This window comes from Sinocyclocheilus rhinocerous, unplaced genomic scaffold, assembly GCF_001515625.1.
Source record: "Sinocyclocheilus rhinocerous isolate Xijiao unplaced genomic scaffold, SAMN03320098_v1.1 scaffold711, whole genome shotgun sequence".
Taxonomy (NCBI): Eukaryota; Metazoa; Chordata; class Actinopteri; order Cypriniformes; family Cyprinidae; genus Sinocyclocheilus; species Sinocyclocheilus rhinocerous.
Genome location: NW_015641018.1, coordinates 11,944 through 30,881, shown reverse-complemented (window position 1 = coordinate 30,881; position 18,938 = coordinate 11,944). Strand labels below are relative to the sequence as shown.

The 18,938-nt window shown below is 39.4% G+C and overlaps 2 protein-coding genes across 4 annotated transcripts; one reads left to right on the top strand and one right to left on the bottom strand.

The window, feature by feature from the left end:
* Positions 1-475: 475 nt before the first annotated feature.
* On the bottom strand, positions 476-11,077 carry LOC107753772 (glutamine-rich protein 1-like). 2 transcript variants are annotated; one of them, XM_016569990.1, is made up of 12 exons: positions 10,860-11,077; positions 9,014-9,290; positions 8,072-8,152; positions 5,538-5,663; positions 4,770-5,459; positions 4,448-4,607; positions 2,663-2,817; positions 2,460-2,574; positions 2,282-2,390; positions 2,060-2,211; positions 1,251-1,341; positions 476-1,136 (listed from the first exon to the last, which is right to left on the bottom strand). In XM_016569990.1, exons 2-12 carry the CDS (start codon positions 9,260-9,262, stop codon positions 947-949), a joined length of 2,118 nt encoding a protein of 705 aa, XP_016425476.1. In that variant the 5' UTR covers positions 9,263-9,290; positions 10,860-11,077; the 3' UTR covers positions 476-946. The 2 variants fall into 2 exon arrangements, with proteins under 2 accessions (XP_016425476.1, XP_016425477.1); XM_016569991.1 differs by lacking the exon at positions 8,072-8,152.
* Positions 11,078-13,493: 2,416 nt separating this feature from the next.
* On the top strand, positions 13,494-18,431 carry LOC107753771 (proline-rich transmembrane protein 4-like). Of its 2 annotated transcripts, none has more exons than XM_016569989.1 (4): positions 13,494-13,564; positions 15,410-16,311; positions 16,429-16,539; positions 16,643-18,431. In XM_016569989.1, the coding sequence occupies exons 2-4, from the start codon at positions 15,459-15,461 to the stop codon at positions 18,292-18,294; spliced, it is 2,616 nt and encodes an 871-aa protein (XP_016425475.1). In that variant the 5' UTR covers positions 13,494-13,564; positions 15,410-15,458; the 3' UTR covers positions 18,295-18,431. The 2 variants fall into 2 exon arrangements, with proteins under 2 accessions (XP_016425475.1, XP_016425474.1); XM_016569988.1 differs by lacking the exon at positions 13,494-13,564 and adding an exon at positions 14,664-14,768.
* Positions 18,432-18,938: the final 507 nt, after the last annotated feature.

The following is an 18,938-nucleotide window of genomic DNA, read 5'->3' as shown; positions in this document are numbered from 1 at the left end:
GGCTAGAATTTTAATAACAGCATATCCCTTGTGCAAATTCTTTACTAAATAATTGTGTGAATTGTTGCATTCAATTCAATAATGCATGTAATAATAGTTTTGTGAACTACTTATGCAGAAATTTATTCTGTTTCTGTCATGAGGCCCACTTGTGCTTGTGTGACAGAACTGACCAGGGACTGCAAAAAGGGTCAAAGACGACACATACAGGTAATTCACTGTACAAAAAGGCATGTTTGAAAACACAGGCTTCAATTCTCCAGCACCACTATCACATTAATACATATCAGGTTACCATAGATGCATGTATGTATGTATATATATATATATATATATATATATATATATATAAAAAATAAAAACAGAACTAAAGTGTCTTCATGTATAATACACTCCTCAGGTACGTGAACTCTGCTACTGCAAGCTCCAGGGGGTGAGCAGGGGTTGTGTTAAGTGTTAAGGATGGATGAAGCCATGTTTTTAAATGTGTTTACACCTGACCATCACATGGTGTTCCAGTCCACTGCCAATAATCACTTAAGTTTAGTTTGCAGTCTTAAAAACCACCAGATCCTTACAGTTCTGCACTTAAAGAAAATAAACAAGAGGACAGTGGGAAGAAGGATGGAGCGTAACATACATGGCAGAAAGAGAAAATGCACACATCAAGGGATCTGGGCAAATACGTTTCAGTGGTCATTAGAGGAACAAACTGAAATAGTTCCTGTATCTAAAACAAAAAAAGGCTTGTATGCATGTCCAGTTCACTGAAAACCCCTCTTGAACCTCTTCGCTCGCCTTTAAATCATGGGTGAAATATAAGGAGACACTGCAGAGGCTATTTGATTCAGTCTCTTGAGAAAGGAGAGGATGATGGCATGATGAGCGCTGGAGAATGCCTCTCTCTTATTCCATCTTGCTTTCTTTTGCTTGCCCTCGTCTTTTCTCAGTGTACGTTGGCCTGTGCGATGGAGATTATCTCCTGGATTTCCCGCACCATCATGATGCGTGTTAGCATGTGCTCCAGCTGCTCGCTCGTGATTGGCTGAGTGGAGTACCAAATAGGGCTGTTGGGAGCCACAACAGGCTCTGGCGTCAGGTAATAGGTGTCATTACGACCCTTTGCAGTCTGAGGGCTGAGGACAGACAAAAAAATGAGGAAGATACAGAAAAGGTACGTTTTATTTATAATACATTTTTTTAAATTGCGCCAGCTATTGCATTAGCATATGATAAAATCAGTGGCTCACCATTTGAAGAGGTAAAAGTCATAGAGCTTGATAGGACAACGCAGCGGGTTCTCTGGGTCCTCCGCCTGCTCTGCGTACATGTCATCTGTCACTAGAACAATAATAGATGTGATTTATGACTTCCCACAGTTTTTGACCAATGCACTTATGACTTTCTATAACTCTTCCATTCATTTGTTAATGGCAAAATCACAATAATAGAACACACACACACAAAAACGATTTCTGACTATTATTATTCACTGTAGAAGTTTCCATGGCCAGGACTACAAAAAAATTTTTGTTTCACAAATAGTTTGTGATTTAATTGAATATGCAATTTAGTGTCTCATTTGGTAGAAATATTGTCAAATTTCCAGTATTACATCCGGTTACTCTAGATATAGCTATTGCATTGGCTGAAATCCCAAATTGGTTGATCACTGATAACTGTATAACTTTGGAAATGTTTCAACATCAAGCAGCTCAACATTTTTCAACACTGATAATAATTGTTATTACAGAAGGATCATGGGACACTGAAAATTGGAGTAATGGCCGCTGAAAATTAATAATAAATTACTTTTTAATGTATATCAAAAAAGAAAACAGTTATCTTAAATGTATAATAATATTTAAAATGATTGCCATTTGAACTTTAAAAAAAAAAAAATTTTATACATGTATAAATGCGGCTTTGGAGAGCAACAATAAAATTATACTGACCCCAAACTTTTGAAAGGTTGTTTACACTATACACAAGGGTAAAATTTATATTTGTCTTGTAACATTTGAAAACATCCAGCCTTCTTTTGTGGCTGCCTCCTAACCTTTCTGTCCAACATGGTGTGGCCCGACTCCTTTCAGGTAGCGGATGCTGGTGCTCTTGTCTTTAGGGTTGCTGGGATTCTTTTTGGTGTGTCTGAGCACTTTGGAGAAGGCCACTTTCATATGCTGCTCCACTGTGGTCAAGTGGAAGAACCTGTGCAGAGACACAACACTATAACTGCTGAGCACTCACTGCCATCATTTTTGAAGAGAAGGAGACTCACTTGGTGTTGAAGTACATCAGTGTAGTAAGGAGAGTGGATGGAGAATGAGCTCCCAGCTGCTTGCACTCCCACAGCATCTCCTCTGTCACATGACTTGGGATAATGTAGCCTGGCAAATACAAAGGCAATTAACATACATTTTCCAAAACTCATTTAAAAGCACACACAAACATCTTACCAAGAGGGTGAACACTGGGCCTCCACTCTTCAAGAATTTTGTGTAAACACTGACAAAACCGGCTGTAGTACTGATCAGAGAAGATGTCGTCTACTCTGCCGTTCTCAAACATGTACTGTACAAAACAAAAAAAGAGAAGGAAATCAGCTTATGCAAACTAATGATCCAACATAATCAGCAGAAACAAAAATATGAAGACATACTTTCTGTATACATAAAAATACATAGTATAGTGAATCAGGTTCAAATGGCTCCCCCTCCAGCCCACGAGCCTCTTGGGTCATCAAAGACAGAGCCAAGTTCAGCTCGCCCACTGAACTTGACACAAGATCATCCTGGAAGCGCAGGGGCTGTCGACCTGCAGACACAGACATTCATCTTGCTGCAAATAAACATCACTAGATGCTTAACAGAAACAGTTCACAGTTTTGACCATGCATTATATATGGTTAAGGGACCTTTTAAGACCTAACTAAAATGAAAAATTTAAGCAATTTTGCAAAATAAATAAATAAACCATATACACTACTGTTAGAAAGTTTTGGGGTGGGAAGTTTTGTGTTTTTGAAATAAATCTCCTTTTCTCCCCAAAGGTTGCATTTATTTGATAGCAACATTTTGAAATATTATTACAACTTTAAAAAACGTCTGTTTTATTATAATTTAATCTTCCTGATTATTAATTTCTTAAACTTTCTTTTAAAAAAAACTGACCACAAATATTTGAAAAAAAACAACAACTTGAAGACATGTTTTCTACTTACAGTTTTTAGCTGAATAAATACATGAATTGCATTTTTCGTTTGTACATGTGGCAAACAACATAAGTCTACTCTTTCTATACTATTCAAGATATTTAAAGAAAGAACTGTATGATTGAACTATTGATAACAATTTTATAGTACCAACTACTGACCCAATTCTGTATCCAAGTGCTGATTGGTAGCTGCTTTAATGCTTACATGCGTGTGTGCACACGATTACGAAACGCATTAAGGCACACAGATACTATTTAAACTGAACTGAGCTGGATGATGACATCACTGAATTCAATGATGAACTGCCTTTAACTGAAAAATGAGTGTTTACTATTGTCATTTTGCATTATTGACACTATTTTTCTAATTAATGCTGTACAGTTGCTTTGACACAATCTGTATAGTTAAAAGCACTATATAAATAAAGGAGACTTGACTATTGCTTTTGTTTATAGCGACATGTTAAAGTGGATCTATTATGCAAAATTCACTTTTGTATTGTTTTCGAACATAATTATGTGTCAGCAATGTGTGTAAACAACCACCCTATTGTGATAAAAAAAATAGCGAGTTTATGTATTTTTGACATAACCTTAAGATGTGAAATAAGACGTGAAATAAGATGTGAAAGGGGACTCCCGCGACATGCCATCTGACAGCCAGCTTTCTGTGCAAGTGTGCTCAGAAAACCATATATCAGAAGTTTAAACTTAAATGACTTTAAAACGCGTGCAAATAATAAATTTATATGATGTCAAAGAACGTGAACATAATAGATATGATAATCATGACCAAACATATGTTTTGTATTGGCAGAGTATGCGAGGCAGGAGCTGTAAAGGCACAGCCTGTAAATGCAGCAAGCAGCAGCTCATTTGCATTTAAAGATACATACACAAAAAGAGCATGTTTTTGCTTCCTTTTAAAAATGGTATTTTTCAGCATGGAATGATAAATGATCTGTGGGGTATTTTGAGCTAAAACTTCAAAGACGCATCGGACATCTTGGGACATCTGAGACTTTACATCTCGTGAAAGGGGCACAATAGGTCCTCTTTAAAAATTGCATTAAATCACTGCATGTGTTCCAAAGCTGTGGTATCAAATATGGAATCAAGAATCATAAAATGTCACTCATATTGCTATTGCCTACTGAAACTAAAATCTAGTAACAATCCTAAATTCAGCGGCGGTATAAAGACAGAGGTAGCGATGAAAACATTAACTCACGTCCTATCGGTGCCAGCTTATTTTGTTCATTCTTGTCCAGCTCAGCATTTTTGCGCTGAACCCACAGCCTCCACACATCCAGCCCTTCCTCAGGCTTCAGCGTGTTGGGGAGGACCAGCTCTGGAGGAGGTTCTACCTGTGGTTCTGCCTCTGTCTGCACCTAAAAACACAGAAAACCATCATTGCCACATTGTTTTGATATGTATAAGTGATCCTTCACAGTTAAATGCACATCACCCACTGAAGAAATGCAAAATGACTTGAGACAGCCTGGGGGTTATGAATACTTAAGCATGCAGCATTCCTCCTAGAATGTGTTCACCTGCAGGTGGAGCTGTTGTTCCTGAGCCTCTCCATCCTGTATGTGTTGCTGCTGTTGCTGCGGATCCCATATGTGCAAAGCCTGTGTCGTCCCAGAGTAAGCACCCCCTACGGTCTGCACTGCTACAGGGATGTGAATGTTTCCATTCATAAACTGCGCTGGGAACAGCGAATGTACAACCTCCTCTTGAGTGGTCACTCCAGAGCCAGCCTGACATGCACCGATTAACATCTTGTCCTTGTCTTTATCAGTAGGCGAGGCCTGTACCTGCATGGTGCTGTAGGCCTCCTGAGGGATGGCGATGTGGGCCACACCTTGCTGCTGTGGGGCAGAGTACACAGGTATGGTCCAGGTCTCACCGGCTGGGCCTGTGATGGTACCAGTGGCACTGTAGAGATGGGTGCTATCAACGGTCAGCAGGTCTGGTCGAAGTGACAAGTAACCCTGCTGTTGGCCCTGTGGGATGGCCAATACAGTAGCCAGCTGCTGCCCTTGAGGAAGCGAGTAGGACACAACTGTCGGGACGTCCACCTTGCGTTTCTTTGCAGGCTGAAGTACAGCGGGTGAGCCTCCAAGTCGCCGCTCTGCCTCCCTGGGGGAACCTTGCTGCTGAGGAGGGGAGAGAGCCTCCACAGTCTGGATCTGAATCTGCTGACCTCCTGCAACCGCTGCCACCAGTTGGGCTTGGAGCTGTGAGTCAAATACACATTACGATTAGAATCTAAAATGCATAAATGTAGAAGCCGATCATGTATTGGTGTGCATTACCTGTTGCTGTTGTTCCTCTGTGAGTTCTCCCTGTTGTACCAGCTGAGTAGTGGTAACTCCTTGTAGCTGCTGTTGGGTGGGAGAGGCCACCTGAAGTACCTGACCCTGCTCCCCCTGGATCTGCACCTGCCAATAAAGAGATGGAGAGGTATTTAGATCAGGGCTCAATAAAAAGCACATCCTGCTAATCTGGAATAAGGTCTCAATCTGGTTTTGCAATGTATGTTATCATTCTCCTACAAAAGTGTGTTTATGAATATGTAAAATTCACAGGTTGGTATATATGGAAAACTTTGGGGATAAAATCTAATATGCTGATTTAGTGTTCAACTAACATTTCTTATCATCTGAAAGGATCCTCAAACTCAAACAATGTGTATCGCTTCAAGAGAACAATCATACATTTGTGTTTTGTTTTACTTTCTTTTATATTAACCTATTCTTCATTCATTCATTCATTTATAATCATTTACTCATTGTATTATTCCATTTAATCAATCATTTATAATAATAATTTAATCGTTTATACTGTATACTAGGGCTGCACGATATATCGAAATATCGCGAATGTAAATATCGCAATATGCATATCGCAAGGGCGTGCGATATCTGAATCATTTTAATAATAGGCTACTTAAACCAAAACGTTGCAAAAGGTCAAAGTTTTAGTCTGACGCATATAGCAGAGTGACGTTAAAAAGAGTTAAGTGCAATAAGTTGCAGAAAACAACTCTTTGCCGTCTCGTCTTGCTGTCTGACTCACACCTGAAGCGCGCGCACAAGCCGCATCTCGCACAGCGTATCTTCAGTTCTGCCGCACACGTGCAAAGCGCGAGCGCACACAGAGAGATGCGTTTCAGACGGCGCGCGAACACCAAGTTGATTATCACACTGATGTTAAAATTACATTTTCTGATTTGTGACATTACTTTTTATGTAATGCTAAACAGTGCTGGTCACTTTCAGGAGTTATAGTGATTCTTTCTTTTCTAAGAAAGAATGTGAAACAAATTGGTTATATAATTTTCATTTTTAAATATTTTAAAATATAATTGAAATTGATTTTACACACTTTAAGCAATATCGTATCGAATATCGAATTTTTTAACAAGGTATCACATATCGCATTTTTCTTCAATATCGCACAGCCCTACTGTATACTCATTTCATTGATTTATTCACTGATCAGTTATTCTATTATTTATTCTATCATTCTTCTTAGTTGATAAAAGACTGTTAATACAGTTTTGGGTACCAGACAAGACTTGCTGTTCACTGTTCAGCATAGCCCCGGATGCTGATCTGGCATCCGGGGCTAGATCTAACACATCAATGTTTGTTTGTTTTTTCCCCAAGATTCTTCAAGAATATTAATTCTGAACAACTTTCAAGAATAAGAACCGTTTTTATTTAATACAGAAGGTTTTTTTTAAATATTTTTTTATTATATTTTTTATATATATTTTATTATAGATGTCTTTACTGCTTCAAGTAACTTGAACTTGTCTTTTGATCAATTTAAAAAATTTTAATCCATGCTAAATAGAAGTATTCATTTCTTCAGCAACAAAATATCTAGCTTAATTTTTTTTCTTAAAGAATACGAATACTGTAAATGTTATTTCTTTCCTTCTAAAAAAAAAGACTTGACAAGTGAAGTGACATGTGGCCAAGTATGGTGACCCATACTTGGAATTAGTGCTCTGCATTTAACCCATCCAAAGTGCACACACACAGCAGTGAACACACACACCCGGAGCAGTGATGCTGACAAGATGCTGCCAATAAGTTCATTGAAAAGGTGCTACATTCACACTGCATTTGAGATGCCTACAAATTCTAATACGATGCTTATAATGTAAGCAACTCCAAAGCAATCATGAGGGCAACTAGTTTCAGGACAGATCGATTTTGAAATATTTCCAGAGTTACTGATTTTTCTGTGGTGAACAGATACTAAATCGACAAGACAAAGCAGACATTCTATCTACAGGCTGGATAATAAACACGATTGGTAGCACCAGCCATCATGCCTGAAACTCATGATCTACACTAACGAAATATGAAAGATTAAATTTACACTCCCTTCATAGGAAAAAAATGCCCCTGGCAGTTTGAAGCTTTTAATTATTCTCAGTATTTAAAGTCAGACAACGTGTCTACCTAGAAAACACAATTCTTAAACCCAAATGTTGAATGTCTAAAGTGTCATGTCATTCTAAACCTTACCGTCTTCTGTTAAACACAATAGAAGATATTTTGAAAAGTGTTTTTTTTTTTTTTTCACACACACACTGGACATCAGTGGTCACCAAAACTGTCTGTCTCCCAACATTCTTACAAATAACTTTCTTTGTGTTCTTTAGAAGAAAGTAAGTCATACAGCTTTGGAACTACATGAGGGTGAATAAATGTTGACTTGAATTTTCATTTTTGGCCAAGCTACCCTTTAACCCAACAACCACAGTAAATGTTGTATAATTGCCCTGCAGGTAAGACACACAAGAACAGAATAAAAAAAGACAGAGTCAAACCTGTACTTGGATCTGCTGTTCAGAAGCTTGATGCACAGCTGCAGCCAGCTGGGGGGAGATCTGTGTAGATGTTACCTGCACCTGTTCAGAGGTGAAGCAGAAATCTGACCACAAGTTTTTGCTTTTTAAAGGTGGGGTATGTATTTTTTCAAAAACACTTTAGAAAACTGAGTCGGGCCGAGTACCAAAACAAACTTGTAGCCAATCAGCAGTAAGGGGCGTGTCTACTCACTGAGAGAGCTGTGCACAGGACGGACATTAGCCGAGCCGAGCGACAGAAAGATAGAGATGGCGGATAAAAAAACAACAACAAAAAAAAAAAGGGGGGGAAACCGTCTGCGGAACAAAAGAAGGCTTACGATAAGACAAGAAGTAGGACCCGTGTAAATTTCAGATCAGTTTTCCAGCGCTGGAGAGAACTCAAGGAGCGGAAGGCCTGCGATCGGACGGCGAGGTTGCTTCGTTTCTTCTCGATAGGCGAGTAACACCGTGTCTACACCGGACGCGACAGTTGTCTCGCCGCTCCGCAACAGCTACAGTCTGTCTACACTGGAGGCAATAAAGCAACCGTTGAAAATCTTTTGAAATTTGTGTCAATACGTCATAAATAGAACTGTTTTCTGTCTGGGATTTGTCGTGCCGCGCCGCATCCAGTGTAGACAGCATCACTGATTAAAATGAGTTCTATAGTATTTTGTCACACTGCTCGCATCCGGTGTAGACACGTTGTAACATTGGTTTTGCTTTGTTTCACAGAACTAACCGTTGCCTGGGATGCGTACGTATGTGTGGGGCGGAGCTATCAAAATAGGGGCAAGACCCTTTTGGGGTAGGGGCGTGTTTGTTTTGGTGGTTTGAAATATCAACATTGGCTACCAGAAATCATTTACCCCACCTTTAAATCACAGCTAAAATGACAACGAAAAGTGATTCTTTTCCTACCGGACATGCCAGCTCCAACAATGAGCCCGCCACCTCTGCGCTGTCCGTGTAGATGCAGTTGGCCCCCTGCTGGTACACCATAGTGGTGGTGGTGCCGCTGGTCTGCTGACTGAACTCCTGCAGAACCTCCGGGCCTTTGGAGGCCAGCGACTCCAGAAACTCTTTCATGCGGTGCTGAGGTATAGTGCGCGCCTTCTGCCGCACATACTCGTCGAACGAGATCGCACCGCCTTCAATGGGCTCATTCATGACAGGTCAATCCACCCTGCACAGGAGCCTTGAACACAAATGACATGAACACAATACCAGTCAAAATTTGACAAACTGAATGCATGTTTCTCATGACCTTTAAAGTTTCAACTAACGATGTATGCATAAAATTTGTTATATGGACCCTTTTCACATTTCGGGGGTCCTCAGAAGTCTTATCGTTGATGAACAGAAACCACAAGAAATAGAATCCCGTTTGCTCTGATATCACAAGAAAATATCCACAATAGGTTTTTTAGGATATAAAAATTAAAAAAATATTATTAAAAAAGAGAAAAAATACAGAGAGAGACTGATTATGATGGTCAGAAGAGAAACAGATGTCAAATTTGATTTCACTCAGTAAAAACACAAGCAAACGCGTTTACCAGATTTTTGGTAATGTCAAGGTAATATAACAAGCAGTATAATTTTATAAATGTAGATTACATTTTTAAAAATTATATATGTATATTTAAGCTTGCTATATTTACAAAGTTAATAACTGCGTAAACATGTAATTACAGTGTGTGAAACGAGTCCATAGACAAATATGTCACTATTATTCTATTAATGACAGGTAATTTATGTTTATATAAATTATTAACATACAATCAGCCATATACATAAACATAACCAAAAGCTTAAAGGCACTTGAGGATAGTGCGCCTGAAAAACAGTAATAAGATATTTTTCATCACTGCTATGTCTACATTGGCATATGAAGCATTCAATACACTCTCTGCACAATGCAGATGTGATTACATTTTTTAATAGTGCATCAGCACCCCATCCAACAATAAACATATGAAATCTGCATGCATCCTTTTGCAGTTTAGATTAAATTGTATAAACTGGAGGCTAAAGGTGTTTCATGTGATTTGGTAACGATGAAGAGCTCTGTGTTTAAAGCATTCAGACAGAAACTCCCTCTACCCTTGCTGGACTTTGGACCCCTCGAGCAAAATAAACGAGTTGCTTTGAGGTTGCTCTCAAATCACAAAGCCAACCTCATTCTGAATGATCAAATATGACATTTTTTAATTAATACACAAGCAATAATTATAATTGTATGTGACTGAAGGCCAGCTTCGCTTATGGTCAATCACATACTGGACCACTCAATGCTTTTGCCTCGAAAATATGCTAGCATCAATGCTAACTCGCTAACCTTTGTAAAATGAAACTTAAAAACCCCCAGAAAAAAGTGCAAGGACCTACATTACGATACTAAATACATTTATGACACGCCGCTATGCGATATTAGTCATTATTCCCGCAGTAAATGTGGCAACGCGCGCGCAGTTGTGTAGCTAACATGAGCTCGCGTGCTAATCGTTCCATGCTACCTTAAATAAAACCCAAAGCAATTTCCGCCAAAACACGCCGTTCAAAAAACAAAAACCCCACTAAAACTGAACTAAAGCTGGCCGTGCACATGTAAAGTCCGTTTACTTTGCTATATCTCGTTATTTCTGCACTCAAACACATTTGTCAATATTTAAGTGCGATTTATGTCGTGCCGTGTGCTTATTATGCTACTCATATAAATGAAACGGTTTAAACCCCGCTGCGGCCGGTTGCAAACATGTCCTACCGTATTGGAAAATACACAAACGTGCTGCTTGGATGGCTGAAAATGTTATTTTTGAACAATAATGTTTGCGATAGAGCTGACGGAAGTAGGCCTGATGTGACAGCGCTAGACCCCGGGCTGTCCTGTAGCGTGAAGGCGGGGACGGATTCGCAGCTCCCCCTTCCGGCACCACCGCTGCCGCAAGCACATTCACAATGCCATGAACGCGGAGCACAGTGTTGCCAGATTTTGCCATATCGCGCAATAAAATTAACCTAGTAAAAATTAGTTTCGTGTGCATTATTAAAATCCAGGTTTGTAATGTAAATGAGAGAAATTCACTGGGTATATTGATAGGGGACCCATATGGACAACATAAGCAATCAAAATCAACAAATAGCCTATGTAATAGCTGTGACCAGTCTCAGTTAGTCTAACACAGTATAAAAGGTTTTTTGTATATAATAAATAAAAAGAAAACAAGTAGATAGAATAGAAAAAAAGAATAGGCAATGCTAGTGTTAGAGGGTCTTTTTTTTTAAATAAAACAAGTCAAAAGAATAGAGAATGCAGGTCGTTTTTTATAATAAAAAGAAAAAAAGGAGTTAGAATAGAAATAGAATAGAGAGTGCAAGAGTTAGAGGCTCAGGTGTTGCTTTTTTTATTTATTTGTTTTTTATATGTAAATAAAAAAGAAAACAAATAGATAAAATAGAATTAGGAAAGAGAGTGCTAGAGTTAGTGGGTAAAAATTATTTTCAACATTTTTAATATGTAAAGTATATACTTAAGTGAATTCTGAACTAAACTATTATATTGTCAAGTTTCAGTCTTTATTTATGGTTATCTTTAGATCAGAGGTAGGCAAGTTCGGTCCTAGAGAGCCACAGTCCTGCAGAGTTCAGCTCCAACCCTAATCAAACACACCTGAACAAGCTAATCAATAGGCTTGTTTGAGATGCGCCTCGCCTTGCCTGAAATGAAGGCGAGAGTAGGCGGCTGCAGTGAGGGGAGGAGTGAAATAAGCGCAGGCAAGACGGACAGTTCTGCCCTGAGTGCCCTCTCGAAGTGGAACAGATACCTACGAGATCAAAGACAGATATGGCGTTATTCACACTCACATGCTGTGTTGCTAATAAACATGATATGATTTCAGTTCTGTTGCCTTTATATAAAAATAAATATGATGAACAAGACACTCAAAGTGCTTGCTATTTAATTCCATACGAAAGGCGTATTTATCATCCATTTTTACTTTAATACAAACATGTATTTTAGATTTTTATAGAAATATGACAACAATCATATATCTCACACAGAGATCGCACTGTCACCGTGTTTGGGAATATTCATGGATAATTTAAATACTTAAATCACATGAAACCAGATAAAGAAATTAAACATTTTAGAAGAGAACACAGCATCACGTTTGTCTGAACCAATGAGCATTAAGCTGTGTCGTCAGTCAGTCGTTTCCCTTCATGCTTTTGGTCAGCGCAGTCGGTGGAGAGCAACTGCGCTCGACTGCACAATCCGACACAGCCGCCTCGCCGTCGCGAGAGTTTTTTTGCACAAGTCAGCATGACATCAGAGCAAGTCGGTGTTAAATCAGACACTTTTCTAACTGGCATGCATCTCGCGGTGATCACCGGTGATCGGTTCTGCGCAGATTTTGCTCATCTCAAACAAGCCTATTGTCTTCAGGATTACTAAGGCGATAGGCAGGTGAGGTTTTTTTTCAGGGTTGGAGCTGAACTCTGCGGCTCTCTAGGACCGAACTTGCCTACTCCTGCTTTAGATTGTCAAATGCTGAATATTTATTATTGTTGAGTTGGTGATATTTCATAAATTCACTTAGTGGTTGGTCATTTTATCATGCTATGGGCCTAGGGACCAAATGCCAACAGGCCCAAAAGTGAATGTAATTTGGAATACGTCCAAAAATACAACCAGCTGCATTTGTCTAATCCAGTGCTTCCCAAACCTGTCCTGGAGGGCCCCCTGCCCTGCACCTTTTGTATGTCTCCCTTATCTAACACACCTGATTCCACTCATCAGCTCGTTAGTAGAAACTGCAAGAACTAAATTGGGTGTGTCTGATTAGGGAAACATACAAAATGTGCAGGGCAGGGGGTCCTCCAGGACAGGTTTGGGAACCAGAGGAAAAAGTCCGCTTATAATTAGCGGACATGGCAACACAGCACGGGTGCGCGCACTCGCTATGACATTTTACATTAAACGGTTTCACAGGAACATAAAGAACAGACCTACTACGCTGTACATTGATATGCTGTTGGTAAACTTATACATTAATATGTTGAAACTCATTATAAAAGGCTGTTTGGTACTTTAAAAAGAGGTAAATTAGATGCGATTTGCCCATGTGTTTATTTTCCATACTCTCTGTGAAACAACTGCTTGTGATTTCAATGTAAAATACTTTATTTTTAATGAGAGTATGTTATTAAAGAAATATAGGCTATAGAAGAGAATGACAGCAAAATCCTTTCGAATGTATTTTATGTATTTGAATTACGTTGGGTATCATTATGTGCGTAACAGAGCGAGATAAATTCATTCTGTATATGGCATTCCAGCGTGCTTGTGCCTTTAAGCGGAGCTTTATTCGCTCCAGTCCGCCTTAAAGCGCTAAGCATGTGTCTGTGAGGGCCTCCCCCTGATCGCCCTGCAAAAGGCTGCCTGACTGAGCTCTTAAGGTGGACCAGGTGAGATATGCTGTATATCGCTTAATCATATGACTGTTATGAGTTCAGAAAGAGTTAATTCCCACGGTCTCTCTCTCTTACCCCAAGAATGACCCTGTTCTATAATTTGGATAAACATATAGCTCTTCACAAGCCGTTTAATAATTTGCATAATAGGAGTCAAATTATCTCAGCAAATCACATTTGTAAATATCAGAAAATCAGTATTTGAAAGAGTAAGTAAGCCTAAATATGTAATTTCCTGTGCTCATTTTTGCAAATAGCAGCACATTAAACTATTAATAACACAATCCAAATAATAAACATTTTAAATTACGATTTAATGTTAAACTGAAACACATGCCAAAGCACTTTTTTTGTGTAGAAACCATTTTTATTGTAATTTGGATCAGCCTATTAGAGCTACAGTACACATAAAACGGATAATTGAAATTGATTTTTGAAAGCATCACTCCAACATTTAAAATAGAGCTGACCAAATACACTAATGACTTAAAAAGACCTCAAGCTAATAACTTAAACCATGATTTTTATATATGATTTTTGTGCATACAATTTGCATAGAACCTCTTTGAAGACCTATAAAACAATAATTCTTTTTACTTCAGTATATATTTTTTTCAATGCAATATTAAGTCAAATACTGTACATGACTTGTTTTGTACTTAACCATTTTAATAACCAATATAATAACAATTATTTTTTTGAATGTCTGAAAGAGGTAAAATCTAATGTCTCTGTGGTTTTTGTGTGTGGTAGCATTTGACATGCATTCAATAAGATCTGGTTAAATCCATCATGTTGCCTCTGCTGTGAGTAACTATCATGTTAAGCCCCACATGGCAGGCTTGTATCAAGAACCAAGCAAGCGGTAGATATTCTAACATGGTTTTGAAAAAGACAGAATTTCTGTATTGAATTGGAAAAAAAACATCTAGGTAACATTTTAACTTTTGTTGTTTGGACTGAGGATAAGAACTCTGCTCAGAGATGTAAGTCCAGCAGGACATCAACCAGATGGCAGAAAGATTACAGTGAAACGTCAGGTGGGCTGAACTCTAAGCATCAGCACAAAGATACAGCAGTTTTAAGAAGACAGCATTCAATGACGACTGCACTAGCAGTACACAAAAAAATATTTATATTTGAGAAATACTCTAAGGAACTGTGATATTCATTTTACGGCTGATCACAGGAACTTCAGGTAAGTGTTCAAAGGGTTGACTGAGAAGTATTTTTTTAGAAATAATTTTTGTATGTTGCTGCATGCACACTTATTTTCTGTAATTTAGGAACTATACGTTTAATACAGTTGTACTACGGTTGTGCTAGCAGAAATTTCATAGGTATAAGATAATTTTGATAACAGCCTTCACACCGAAATTGAATCTATGTAAACTGTTTAAGTTACTGGTTCATCACCTCTTCGTATAGCAAGTTGCATGCTGTTAACTCAAAAATGCTAGAATGCAAAAAGTTGTACAAACCAATCAAAAATGATTGTACAATCCAGTTATTTATATGCATTGTCAAACAGGACAATGTATGTAAACAGACAGTTCATAATCTATGTATAAATACAATGCAGAAGCTGTAAGAAGCACCTGGTGAAAATGTAACAAAAAGAAAAAAGTGATAGTGCAGATCATAGTTACTTTAGTCCCTGCTTTGGGACCTAAAATTTTTACCTTTTAATCTTTGCAATACTTATCACTATTTTCATATTCTGTTTAAATACGCTGTACATTTTTCCAGGTTTTGATTTGGAAAATGTTATTTACTTTCACAAGTATAGCTTCTAAACATCTTTATAAACCATGTGTATCTTGTTCTGTCACCATTTAGCTCCTGGCACTGTTTTTACTCGACAGCCTTTGGAAATTAACAGGACAGAATGGTTTGGCTCCTCACTCTAATATTAGGACTGCCTCTTCTCCAGCAACCTGTCACTTCCCTTGGCTCCAACTTAACACAATCCATAAGCCATAACAACCTGAGCATCCAGGCAATTGGTGACTTTCCAAAAACTCTACCTGCATCACGTAACACAAGCTGGATTGAGGAAAGAGATGACAACAGATTTACCAAAGACCTGCTTTTACCCCTTCTGCCTAACTTGAGTTCAAATGAGGGATCTGGAGGAAGTGGACTTCAGCAGAGCCTTGAGGTTATGCTGCCCTCTACTGGTCTACTGGAGATGGACATGTTAATTCCAGACAGAGCAGAGAAACAAGATTTTGACATGCAAGAGTTAGGCACTCACCCTGCCCCTCCAACTCCACTTAAACTAACCCAGCATATTGATGAAGATGATCAAGATATAATTTTAGCAAATAATAACAGTGCCTCCGATCAAGCTACTTCCACAATGGCTGTTCAGTTGACTACACACATCCACACCCACGTTAATAACAATGAGAGATTGAACAAAGACCAACCTTTGTTGACAACCATCAAACCAATTACAGAGGCAAACAGTACAGTAAAGTCTCCAGTCAATATGTATTTAGTTACATTTAATATAGATATAGAGGTGAACAACAAAGAAGACATGGAGGCTTCTCAAGATACAGAGTTTGTTGCATCCACACAGAATTTAAGCTCAACCACAAAGCCTGAAATGTTGGGAAACAATGGCACCTTTGTGACACAGTCTGGCTCCATCCAAGGGTTCCTTGATCTCGCAGTGGGAGAGGAACGTTATGGCACCAACCATCCGCCTGCAGCCACACCTCCATTACAGACTGGTAAGTATTTATCTGAGTGGTGATGTTTTTTGAATAACCACTGCAATGTCAGTTCTGAAAAAGAAAAAAACAAAGCATGAAAGTCAGGAAATCATGGATTGTTCTTATGAATTTCAGTTAAGGAGAGACGTGAAGAGACTACTTCTGATTTACCCGTGGGGTCATCATCCACAACTCCATCTGTTTTACAGGCAACAAATAGAGCCACAGATTACTCAAAAAACAAAGGTAATCATGAATATTGGCATTTTTATTAAAACAACTTGTAGACATCTTTTACACTCTATTAGTAGAGAGAAAACAACTAAAATGTTCTCCACTTCCATTATAGATGACGAAAAGCCAAAATGGTTTGGAAGTTTATTTGGACTATTAACAGAGCACAACCTGTCTGATGTCATAGGTACATGCATACTAGGCCCATGTGTGGTCTCCACTGGTGGCAATGTGACCCAGCTACAGTGGGAGGACTTAAAACGGACACTAACCTTTGCTTGGGAGCTCCATGTGTATGGCTCAGCTGTATTGTTTCTGTTGGTGGTCGTAGCTGCAACTTTCGGAGTGATTGGTGGGGCTAATATGCTCCATCCGTTTTGCGAGGCCTTCACCCTTGCTAACATCCTACTTCTGCTAGCAGGTCTGCTTCGATTTGTACAGCTCATAATTGACCCATATGGTTCCAGAAACATTCTGCCTCGCCCTGCCCTCACTGCTTTGTATAACTTACCTGTTCCTTTATTGCTTTGGGCCCAAGCCACATTGGCACTTCTTGCTCTGAGAGAAGAAACATCACCTCAGCGGCTTTCAGTGACTGGGGGGTTGGCAACACTGCACTGTACCTCCCTCATGTTGGCTGACCTGCTATCCAAAACCTTATCGCCAGCACTGCCATTAATGCTACAGACACTTACTATTTGTTGGGGGTCACCACTTTGTTTAGGAATCTTTTTTCAGTCTCTAAAGCAACTCTACTCCTCCCACAGGACCCCACTACCAAGGTGGAGTGCCCCTAAGTGCTTAGAAAACAGTGTCAGGCGTGTGCTGTTGCTGTGTGCCCTCCTCGGAGTGCTCTCTTGTGCACTGCAAATCTATAGTTTTCTCTGGCTGTATGGGTTACTTGGTGACTGGCGCAGATTTGGGTGGGGCTGGTGGCTCGGGCAGCTCTCTGCACGACTGCTTGAGCTGGCCTGGAGTTTCTCTCTTTTACTACTGGGATCTCGGGTGTTCTGGAGACCACAAGGAAGTAAGACAGCTAAGAGAGCAGGGAAGAGGAAACCGGTGTCACGGTGGAACAGGCTGTTGGACAGGTTACCAATGGGGCCTTGGAGGAGACCGGATAGGAACTGGGCTGAACTGTTGCCGAATAACTGGAAAGATCACAAGCAGTCTCGTGCAAATGTCAGCCATTCGGTCATCCAAAACCAAGCAACACCAGCGACCTCAATATTGACTGTGCATGACAACGTTGAGAGTATTGGAGGAGGTGTCCTATACAGCAGCAGTTATGACCATCACGCCTCTCCTCTGTGGACTAGTGGTGTGGAATGGCAAGAACATGAGTGCTTTCTTTCACTTATTGAGTTTGACCTTCACCCCCCTTCACCCGTCAACCTCCATCACAGCATTGACAAGGCCCTCCATCATGCCCACTCGCTTTGTGTTGGTACCCTTTTCACCCCTTCAGCACCCTCCTGGACCCAAAATGAAGGATCAGGTGGACTACTCTGTGATACTGTTGTATCACCCTCCTCCCCAACTAACAAAGTCTATAGCTGGGCTTTAGATAATGGCTTGAGTCCTAACTCCACTCAGCATCTTGGCACTGCAATACAACAGACTCAAGTGTCTGTGATTGAGTCCCTGGCTTCCTTAACTCCAGAGACTGTTAGAAAAGTGTGGGAGAGACATATGGCCATTCCAAGAGTCACTGTGGATGATGACTGCACCAGCATAGCGAGTGAAGATGACGTCACTAGTTTTTGAACCACTAAGAAGTTTAGCACTTTGGCACTTTCCATTTGCAAAATTTAAGTTCTTCAGATTTTAAATAGACAATAATCTTACTATTCAAGTAATTTGACTCTTACATTCTTATAGACTGGTGTGTAATGAATACATTAAAGAGGAGTAATTAGTCATTTTTAAAAGCTCTCTCCCTGCATGTATAAATCTGTTTAATACATGTACTATGAAATCTTTGAATCCTGTTTTTACAAACTGCATAATAAATAAAGACAATTTTTGTAACCTACTGACTCATATTAATAAAGGCACCAAATGTTCTGAGTATTCTGTATGTTGGTTGAATTTCAAATAGCATACCAGCATACTGCTCTGCAGTCATATACTAGTTCGCTATTTCAAATTCAGCTCCCGTCTTAAAGGGGTCATATGATGCGATTTCAAGTTTTCCTTTCTCTTTGGAGTGTTACAAGCTGATTGTGCATAGATAAGATCCCTGAAGTTGCAAAGACTAAAGTCTCAAAACCAAAGAGATATTCTTTATCAAAGTTAAGACTCTGCCACGCCCCCCTAAAACGGCTCGTTCTAACACGCCCCACATATCTACCTCACTATGTGGAAATATTAGAATAATGCCGCCCAAATGTTCAAGCAAAGAAAGAAGG